Genomic DNA, 9,793 nt, shown 5'->3' with positions numbered 1-9,793 from the left:
AACTGAAAGACATATTTAATTACAACCCATAGTACAAAACTTAATAATCATTAATCGTTATTCTATTTCTCACCGAAGGGACAAAAAAATAGTTATATTCTATCAAAAGTAATTACTTTACACTTACGAAAACCTCACCGCCCTGATCATCAATTAAATCAACTAAATCCTGCACATCCTCAGACTCTTCCTTCCAACCAAGACGAATAGAATATTGCAATCTGCGGAGTTGAGGCAACTTGCCGTCAGCCAATGCAGAAACAATGTCATCAGCTTTTACTAAACTGATGGTGGTTAATAAGCCTCCAGAATAGCTAATTTCTAAGTGTTCGACCTTATGGCTAGTCTCAGATTCAGATAAGCTCTCAAACAAGTTCGAAGTAATGTAATTCGCAGGAACGCTAACAACGCTGGCATAAGGGCATAACTGAAAGACGCAATCAAGGGCGTTGCGAGAAAGTTCAGCCATAGGATACTGAATGGTCACAGATGTAACAATTTCACCCACCTTGGACAGCAAGGTAAAAAGACCCGTATCTGTCAACTGAGGGCAATTCGTTATGCACACGCTTTTCAGTGAAGGTGGAAAAGAAGATTGAGCAACAAAACCATCTGTAATAGCACCAGCGAAGCCGATGTGAACAAGCGAAGGCGGCCAACACTCGTTATGTCCAGGAGAAAACTTTGAGAGAGCAGGGAAATCGATGTATTCTAAGTATTGGAGGTTTCGGATGCCTGCAAAAAGGTACTGTAGGTCAATGCGCTCAGATAAGACAGAAAGATCAATCTTCTTTAGACGAGTACAGTTGGATAAAGCTCGAAGCGCCGTAAATCCAAGACCTGTTTGTGGGCCTGAAAAGCTCTCTAGGTTCTCTGCACACCTTCGCAAAAGTCGAGAGGTTATTGAAGCTTTTGATGTATAAGAGATATTTGTTAAATTTATATGATGTACCAGTTTTCCAAAATCAGTTTCGCTAATCGTGTTGAAAAACTTTGCGTAGTTCTTTGCGTTTAATTTGGGAAAAAAATAAATAACAGGTAAACCGCCAGAGAAGGCATTCCGACAAATTCTCAATAAAGCACCATTATTCTTTGCTTCATATGGATTCCAGCATACAAGATTTTCGAAAATGCGAAGCCATATTTCAGTTGGAAGATTTAGCATCTTTATGCTATAACATTGCTTTATTTGTACTTTTTAAACCAAAAAGAAAATAAAAAACAATTAGTTTATTCCATTTAATCTAAATTCCACTCAAAAGGCGTTTCTAAGATATATGTAAGTTCACCACTTGTATAGACGTGGATGTTTGTGACAGTAGTACAGTTTTACGCATTCACGTACTGAAGATATGGAACTGTCACTATATACGGAAAGAAATAAAAAATTAAAGAGATTATTACAATGTAAGGAAACACAATCATAGCATGCTGGGATTCATGAAGCTTCAATGAAACGTACGTATGCTCTTAAAACATAAGAAACCCAGTAGCTGTGTTTCGTTTGCTTGATTAATCAAACAAGCTCTCTCTTGGATTCTTAGAACCTTAGGGTAAGGAATACGCGTCTCGCTGACAGCATGTATGCTTTCGAAATTTTCGAAAGCGTATCCCGACTTGAACTCTTAATTGGAACCTTGAAAGGAATGTAAGGTGCAAGAGACGTTTAAGGAGGAAATTTTTTACACGCTTGAAGACATGCTTACTGATAGTGGTGGCTTTTGGGTTCTTTTTTTTCAATCTGCTTGCCTAAGGGTGGATATTCGAGTGGGTATTCATTTGTTTGAATGACTTTTTTACTTGCCTTGGCTTTGCTTTTAAATTGTTTTGAATAGAATAACTACAATGAACCTATGAGCTACTTTTCTGCCGTGCTTTACAATAACATTTGATGGCATCTGGATGAAGTGTATCTAGCAGACTGTCTGGAATAGAAGAAAGGGGTTTTTTAACAGAAGGACGAAACGCGTGAAAGAATTTTATTCTCATTTGAGCTGAAGCCTTTCATTCATTCAAAAGAAGTACTGTTAACCGAATTTCATAATCGTCAAGTTTATAAAATCGGGTTTTCTATAATTCAGGTTTATATCAAAATTTAGTTACTTTGGCTTGGTAACAGACTTTTAAGAAATGTATTTTTGAAACAGACAGGTGCTTTTAGTTCATTTTATTGATGGATGTTTAAATTATAATAGGTGAAACCCTCCTTGTGATTTTTTCTGCTACATCTTGAACCACTGGAAATAATGATATTGAAATAAGCGAAATTGTTTCAAAAAGTATCTCTTAGTTGAAAGAAACTCCTGGAAGCCACTTTTTTGCTAGAATCATTGGGAAGGCTCAAGTCTTTTAAGGATATCCGATGTCAAGGTTGACTCAAAGGAGTTGTTCTTTCAATTATTTCTAATCTTAAACAAGATGTTTTACTAAAAGATTGGTTGAATCGGGCATTTGCCCCCACAAAACAAACGCGTCTCATAGTGCGCTCCCGAACAACTTTCCACTCTTATAAAGAAAAGCGTGTGCAAGACTTTACCAAACATGGTCACTTTATCTCGAGTTAAATCCACGAAGAAATCATGTATTCGAATACTGCTATATCTGATTCAAACTCTTTATCCTGCATAAACATAGACTGTTGCCTGTAAGGTAACATTCAAAGTAACTGAATTGTGCTACCCGGATTACTGAACATAAAATAAAATACTCAAAGTAATTTCACGAAGGATAGGATACACCAAGGGTTGATATTGCATACTTCCTGTTGTGCATTGTCTCAGTTCATGCACATAATTGTTTTTTCGTGCTCATTTAAAAGAATTGTAGTGGTGACAGCATACAAAAGGTGTAGAACGTGTACATAATGAAGGGTCATCATTTCAAATGTTTGAAAGCCTTTCAAATAAAAGGGACCATCTTACGTCTACAACACAATCAATCCATCTTAACAGTAACAAACTATTTACGCCCTTCACACTTGTAGCGATCACGTAACCTTACATGTCAAAGTAAATACTGTAGAAAAATCTAAAAACTCAACTCCAAAATATTATTAATATACAGTAAACCATGAAAACCAAAAGATTAAATTATTTGCCATTGTTTGTTCCCAAACCAGTATGATTATTCGTGTCAAACATAAGAGTAACCAACCTACTCATCAGTAACAGATTCAGCAACCGTCTTTTCGTCAGCTGACGGAGCATCCTTTGACTCCTCTATTCCATTCCACTCCTCTGCACCTTCTTTACCGTCATCATTTGTATTTTCTTCTTGACCTTCTTCTCCAATTGTTTCTTCGGTCAAAGTATCTCCGTTTTTAGATGCATCCTCCTCAGAAGAGGACAAACCTTTAGGACCAACAAACCAAGGGATTTTGCCTCGCATAAAGTCATTCAATACCATTTTTGCAATGGAAGCTTCATCAGCCTCACCGCCTTTTAATAAACGGCCACTCTTCTTTGCGAGCATACAAAGGAATTCAGTTGAATCGCTCCATCCAGTAATCTCATACGTACGCTCCAAATGCTTAGTCTTACAGCGAGTTAGGACGGTGGGAATGTAAGCTTCTGGATTACTAACATTTTCCACTCGTACAACACCCTTCAGTAACAAGTCCGCATCTGAGTCGGTAGAACTGGGAGGTACAATACCAGGGCAATCAATTAAGAAAATACGCTTCATGAGCGTTACATATTGCCACACCTTTGTTTCGCCTGGAATGGGTGCAACATTACAGACTTTTTTCTTACGAAGAGTGTTGATAATACTTGATTTCCCTGCGTTCGGGTATCCGACCAATCCTACAGAAACTTGCTTCTTGTCAGAATGCAAAGAGGCATATTGTCGTAAAATCTGGATAAGAGATCCTTTACCAAAAGAATTGTTGATAGAAGCGTGGAATGCAATTGTAGGATACTCTTTTGCTAATATCTTAGTCCAAGCCGCCTAAAAATAAGAGTTAGTAAACAATTCCAAAACTAAAATTTGATAATTATAATTCGTGGTGATATATATGTTTGTCTTATCCTTGAAAATACAATCATCGTAATGACCACAAAAGGTGACGGTATTCAACGTTGAAAAAAGACAATACAACCGATACCGGTATGACCAAAACGGGCATACATTTGGTAGGCATGTCTACTATCCCATAGTTGTAACAGACTACATTCGATAAATGGTAGTGCTTAAAGCACACGAAAGAGTCCTGACTTAACAATGGGTTCCTGTTAAGGACCACGAATTATAACATTTCAAAATATTCAAAAGCAATTACTTACCGCAACAGAAGTTGGAATTAAATCAATTTTGTTAATAACCAAAACCATATGCTTATGAGGAGCCTCTTTTTTCAAATAGCGCTCAACAGATCGGCATCGTGTTCCCATGGGATCACGAGCATCCAAAACCTGTAACAAAACATCACTTGAATCGATAACTTTGTAAAGTTCATTCCAAATACGTTTTGATTGACCTTTGTTAAAAATAGCATCCCGGGCAGCCATCGTAACATCACTTTCCGGCTCTGGATTCGACAAAATGCGCTCTTCTTCTTTTTCTTCATATGCATTTTGTCTTTCGCTCGAAGCGTTTGCTAAATCGGAAAGAGAATCAACGGCAAGCTTTGGGCGCTTTCTTTGTGCTCTAGGACCAAATGTAGTATCAAATGGTTCGGATTCAAGGACACGAACTTTAGGAATGTGAGAATTTTCCTCTAGAAGAGACATTGGCAATTTGTTTCTTCTTAACAAAACTTGATAAGGATCATTTGCCTTTTGTCCCATAGCTTCACGAAACTGAGTAAGCGTAGGTTGTGCAATGACTCGAGTGTTATTAAACCAGCGACGATCTGGTTGAACACGAGCTTTTGGAACTTCATTGGATTGAAAGTCAGCGGCACGTACTAGCTCACCTTGTGCATTGTGCTTGGCTTTACCGCCACGAAACATGTTCACCTTAGCAACATCTTTGGCGTCACGATAAAAGTTTTCACCTTTAACACGCAAGTTACCGGGCTTCTTTTCGGCGCCTTCACGGCCCACTCTGCTTTGCTCTTTTTTGAAAGTTCCCATGTTGTATTTAGTACTTATTAAAGCCAATTCAAATCAATAAAACTTGGCTTCACACAACCACGCTCCTTCAAGATGTGGTTGGTAGAAGGTGACTTCTTTTCAGTAGTCAAAAATTTCTTATACGCTCTTGGGTAACAACAAGTCACAATGAAGAGGTTTGTTTACATGAAAAAACAATTGGATTTCATTTTGAAAGTATGGCTCTACAGCAGGATCAAAGCATGTTTCTTGAACTGGTAATGATTTTTGTCTTCTGAAATGATGCTGCGCTACTGGCGGTTCCGTGGTTGCCAAGGTCTCTTATAAAAAGGAAATTTCATTCTTAACGATTCGTAAAAAAATTTAATTGAAAAAGATTGGGAAAGTCATACACAATAGAATAAGAGGTACATTAACCATGAAAATCATACATTAGAAGTTCGTTTTTTGAAAGAAGCAAGATCACAAGGAATTTTCGAGTTTTTCCTTTTTGTCACTCTCAGAAGAACTGGAATTTTGAGGATAGTCGGACCCTTCAATGACAATGGGAGATTTGGAAAGCTCTTCTTCAGAAAGAGAAGATTTGTTTCCACAGAGTGCCGTTATACTGAGCTGGGAAGTAGACAGCATAATTATAAATACAAGATAAATGATAGCTTGGTTTCTAAAAGAAACACCAGCCGCATCGATACCAAAGGAACCGCACATTCCAGCAGCTGTGGTACCCTTGTACAAGCCAGCGTAACTGGCATACATATTCGGATCGTTCACCAAAAGTGAAACACACCATTGTATAGAGATGACAGATGTGCAATACTGGGCTCCCATAAGCAAATAAAGAACGATAGCCTTCCCATAACCGGGGTCAGTCCAGTCAAGATTGGGCGAGGTTTGATGGAGATCAATATTGTTTTTTGAAATCCAGGCAACTTCTCCACAAAAAGTAACGATGAGAATAACGGCCTGAATAGAGAGTCCAAAAAGGCCGCGGTTTCTACGCTGAAAGCGTTTCGCGTCCAAGATGGCCGTAAGCAAATAAGGAAGAAACAACTGGATAGACCAATACAAAACGTTGTTTAAGGACCGTGTACGCAATGAAAAGTAGTAAGAATTCAGATGAGATGCAAAAGCCACAGTACTTTGAGAGGCAAAAGCAGCCGGTAGGAGCGCTAGTAAACGCCAATCTTTGGCGGCGGCGAGAAGACCTTTCAACTCTTGTGAGAATGCCGTTTCTTTTGGCGGAAGAGCATTAGATCCGTCGGATTTCCTTACCTTGGATGGATCTTGCATAAACAAGGTCGCTAAAAGGACCGCCACAAACATGATGATGATAAAAATAATGTATACTGCTTCAGGAACACCAGTAGTTTTTGAACGATAATTGAGACCGAAGGCAATAAATGATCCAACCGTACTGCCCAGAGCGAGAATACTCCATTGTGTGGACATGAATTGAGATTTTTGGTGGAGACACGAATAGGCAAGACCGACATATGCTGATGCAGACCAAAGGAAACCAGCTGCTACACCCAGAAAAGCACCTGTAAAAATTGGAAACCCCTGCTTTCCAGTGTGATCGTAATACCAAAGACCGCCGATATAAAAAGGATAGCCCGTAGCTCCAATCGCCAAAGCCCATCGTGGGCCTATGAATTTTAAAAGAGGTCCACCACACCATCCAAATACAGCAAACAAGGCATACAGTAGAGTGTTGGTAACATCTGCGAGATGAAATGCAGAAGGGTGACCGCCTCCAGCGCCCAAACCAGTAACTGCGAGATATATACCAGGACAACAAAAAAGAATGCTTGATGCAATTAAATTTTGAAAGCGGCCAGATCGGAGGAAGTCGCAGTTGGTCTTCTTCAGTGAAAACCGCGATTTCATTATCTTTATTTTGAACAGAAACAAACGAAGTAAAAGGAGAATACAAATTTAAAATGAAGACGAAAATAAAAAAAAGAAATTTTAAAAGGTATGCGATTAACTGATCAGTTCTAAAAACGAAGTCTCTTGGTTTTCAGAAACAAGGTAGTTTTTAGTTTTTGCCTTTGGTTCTTGGGATAAAAAAGGAGATCCTTTTATGAATTAATTTGTACAATCTCCTTACAGTTCTTATCGATCAAACGTATTTCCAAGTCCCATAAGGCTCTTTAGTGATTTCCAGCCGACCTTTGATAGTTCTTAAGACTATTCATTGAAGGCGAGGCTACATCGTTCCCCGAAAAATTAATAGGATAATCTTTGATATAGGTTCATGTACTATCTTGGTATACCTATCTTGCCTTTATTATTTCATGCCCATGGTGGAGCAGCTTTGCTAATTAAATCATGTTGCTCAACAGACTGAACTTGGAAGACATAATATAATAAAAGGTAAATGTTTAATGGGGCTATTCCTTGGAAATCAGGATTGGCTATTTTTCAAACTTACATGTCAAAATAGTATAGGATCATTTTGGTACGTACTATACACTGGAAAAACTTTGGTCGAGAGAAAGTATGGAAAACTACTCAATTTTGTATTTCTTGATGTTTTGGAAGTAGTACTTTTTCAGACTATAAACTATTTTTTCTTGAGCGTCTTTGCGGGGAAAAGCTTTGGTATGTTCTGTCGTTAAGAAACCCATCGTCTGAAGAGACAGGTCAGACATGTATAGAGCTACGATGATTACTACATTGTAACAAGGATTAAAATTATGTAAAGCTTGCCATTAGGGAAGGGGCAAGTCGGTTCGCTTCACTTTTCCCTGTGAGACTATGAAGCTCGAGCTGGATAATGTTGAAGGTACATAAGGGGAATCATTAGAAAGAATCTCATTCGAAGATCGAAATCCATTGAAGAAATACTCATTCTTTATTTCAGGGTCCGCTTTCATCGATCTGGCTTAGGTACGTGGATGTTCATTTTAACAAAATTCTATTTTGTTTATCGTATGCGGCTAAAATTTGATGCTGGTTTATGCTTTCGAGATCTATATTTCAATCATCAACTCTTCTGTCTCCTTAGTAAATGGACTAGAGCATGAACAAAATTCAATGGTTATCTACTTCGGCCATGATTGAAAGCAGCTGAGAAGCAGTCCGAATCTTATACAAAAGGATATATTTTCAAAGCAATTGATTCTGTTTCCCTCAGGAGGGTTTTTTCTTTAGAATTGGAATCCACAGTTGCTATTCCTACAGGCTCAAGAGAAGAAGGAAAGACTGATGCTGATCCTTGTTCGAATTATCAATCGACTAATTCGGCATAGAGATACTAATTATGTTAATTTCTACTCAAACGTTTCAGTATCGCATCTGTAAAAGTGTAAAAACTTGATTGTCTTCCTTTATGGCGATAAAATGCTATAAGAAAATAGATTCGGAGCCAAAACGGCATACTAGCGCAGTGAACTTTACAAGAGCCTTAGTACGCAAGTAAAAGCAATTCTATGGAATGCTTATGATGGATTCCCGAAGAGAAACATTGCTTTCGTGATAGCATGATCATCTTCATAAGCAAGAGCCTCCTTTTTTCTTCTATTATCTTTGATTTAGTTGATTTAACGACACATCTGAATTGCCTTTTAAATACGAGCATTGGTCAGCTACTTTTTCGATTGGTATTTCGACATTGGTCATCTTGGCCAAATTTCGCTCAGCTACTATGGACAAGAAAAGCCAGTTATTGAATAGAGAAGTTTCTTCTTCTAATGAATGGTTTATAGAACTCTTTGCTTCTAAAATTATGACCTCTACTTGTTAGACATAGCTGCTTCTAATGTATTGGTCGTCTTTAGAGCTTTTGGACCTTTTGAAAGAACATACGAGTATAAAATTAAGCAGAAGAATATATATTTACTGCTTCTTTGTCATAAACCTCTTGTAAACGAAAAATACTCGTCAAATTCATGGCTCATCATGCTTAACCAAGATTTCATCCGCTAAGAAAAACGAAAATGCATATATCGTAAATATCAAAAGCGTAGAAGCCTTTCATTGTGTATCTCATCAACGGTAAGCATGGATCCTTGCAACCTAGGAACAAAATGTTGTACATTTCTCATGTCGTTACAGTCATTTCATAAGCAATGAAATTTCTTTTTAAATAAAAGCTGCATAAATACTCCTATTTTTAAAATCTGCCTTCTCTTTCGTTTCATATGTCTTCTCCCTGCCAGCTGATCCCTCTACCAACTTCATACTCCACAAAGTCAAAATGGCACCAAAAACAGCGAACGCTTCTTCTCTGGATGCATTCTTTTCCTCTTACAACAAAAACACTAACTCTTCTTTAAAAATTATTGACTCTTTCTTGGGTTTTCTCGTTGTTCTCGGTGGGTTGCAATTCCTCTATGCTGTTCTCGTAGGAACGTACCCTTTCAATTCTTTTCTCTCTGGGTTTATCAGTTGTGTGGGTCAATTTGTAATCACTGTAGGATTTCGTATGAGTTTGACTTCTCAAGATGAAAACGATGTGAAGTCCAAATGGTCTCCTTTTACCTCAAATAAACGGTAAGTAAAAACCCCATCAGCCTAATAGTTTCATATCCTCCAAACTTTGTTTCATTTACTAACTGTTTTTTCCTAGTGCTTTCCTGGAATTTTGCTTTTCGAGTATAGTCCTTCATTTCTTTGCTGTCAATTTCCTTGGTTAAAATCCCCAAGCTTCTTACAATCGCTTATTTTCTTATATGAAAGGTTTGACGTCCTACGAATTTGTTTGCTATGGTTACCGGATGCATATACTACTATCT

At 37.9% G+C, this 9,793-nt stretch overlaps 4 protein-coding genes and 1 non-coding gene across 5 annotated transcripts; 1 reads left to right on the top strand and 4 right to left on the bottom strand.

Annotated features, from left to right (window-relative positions):
* Nucleotides 1-112: 112 nt before the first annotated feature.
* pof5 (F-box protein Pof5) lies at nucleotides 113-1,165 on the bottom strand (the record flags this gene model as incomplete). Its single annotated transcript, XM_056181172.1, has 1 exon — nucleotides 113-1,165. The coding sequence occupies one exon, from the start codon at nucleotides 1,163-1,165 to the stop codon at nucleotides 113-115; it is 1,053 nt and encodes a 350-aa protein (XP_056036919.1).
* Nucleotides 1,166-3,153: 1,988 nt separating this feature from the next.
* On the bottom strand, nucleotides 3,154-5,075 carry nog2 (ribosome export GTPase Nog2; the record flags this gene model as incomplete). The annotated part of the gene is made up of 2 exons (XM_056181171.1): nucleotides 3,154-3,948; nucleotides 4,284-5,075. The coding sequence occupies 2 exons, from the start codon at nucleotides 5,073-5,075 to the stop codon at nucleotides 3,154-3,156; spliced, it is 1,587 nt and encodes a 528-aa protein (XP_056037126.1).
* On the bottom strand, nucleotides 4,086-4,172 carry snR191. The gene has a single exon (XR_008803689.1). It is a non-coding gene; the product is annotated as a small nucleolar RNA snR191 (small nucleolar RNA).
* A 441-nt stretch (nucleotides 5,076-5,516) lies between the features above and the next one.
* Nucleotides 5,517-6,941, bottom strand: SOMG_02378 (transmembrane transporter; the record flags this gene model as incomplete). Its single annotated transcript, XM_056181170.1, has 1 exon — nucleotides 5,517-6,941. The coding sequence occupies one exon, from the start codon at nucleotides 6,939-6,941 to the stop codon at nucleotides 5,517-5,519; it is 1,425 nt and encodes a 474-aa protein (XP_056037127.1).
* Nucleotides 6,942-9,255: 2,314 nt separating this feature from the next.
* ost2 (oligosaccharyltransferase epsilon subunit Ost2) lies at nucleotides 9,256-9,694 on the top strand (the record flags this gene model as incomplete). The annotated part of the gene is made up of 2 exons (XM_056181169.1): nucleotides 9,256-9,551; nucleotides 9,628-9,694. 2 exons carry the CDS (start codon nucleotides 9,256-9,258, stop codon nucleotides 9,692-9,694), a joined length of 363 nt encoding a protein of 120 aa, XP_056037135.1.
* Between the last annotated feature and the right edge of the window lie 99 nt (nucleotides 9,695-9,793).

Source organism: Schizosaccharomyces osmophilus, chromosome 1 (assembly GCF_027921745.1).
Source record: "Schizosaccharomyces osmophilus chromosome 1, complete sequence".
NCBI lineage: Eukaryota > Fungi > Ascomycota > Schizosaccharomycetes > Schizosaccharomycetales > Schizosaccharomycetaceae > Schizosaccharomyces > Schizosaccharomyces osmophilus.
This window is presented reverse-complemented; position numbering and strand designations above follow the sequence as displayed.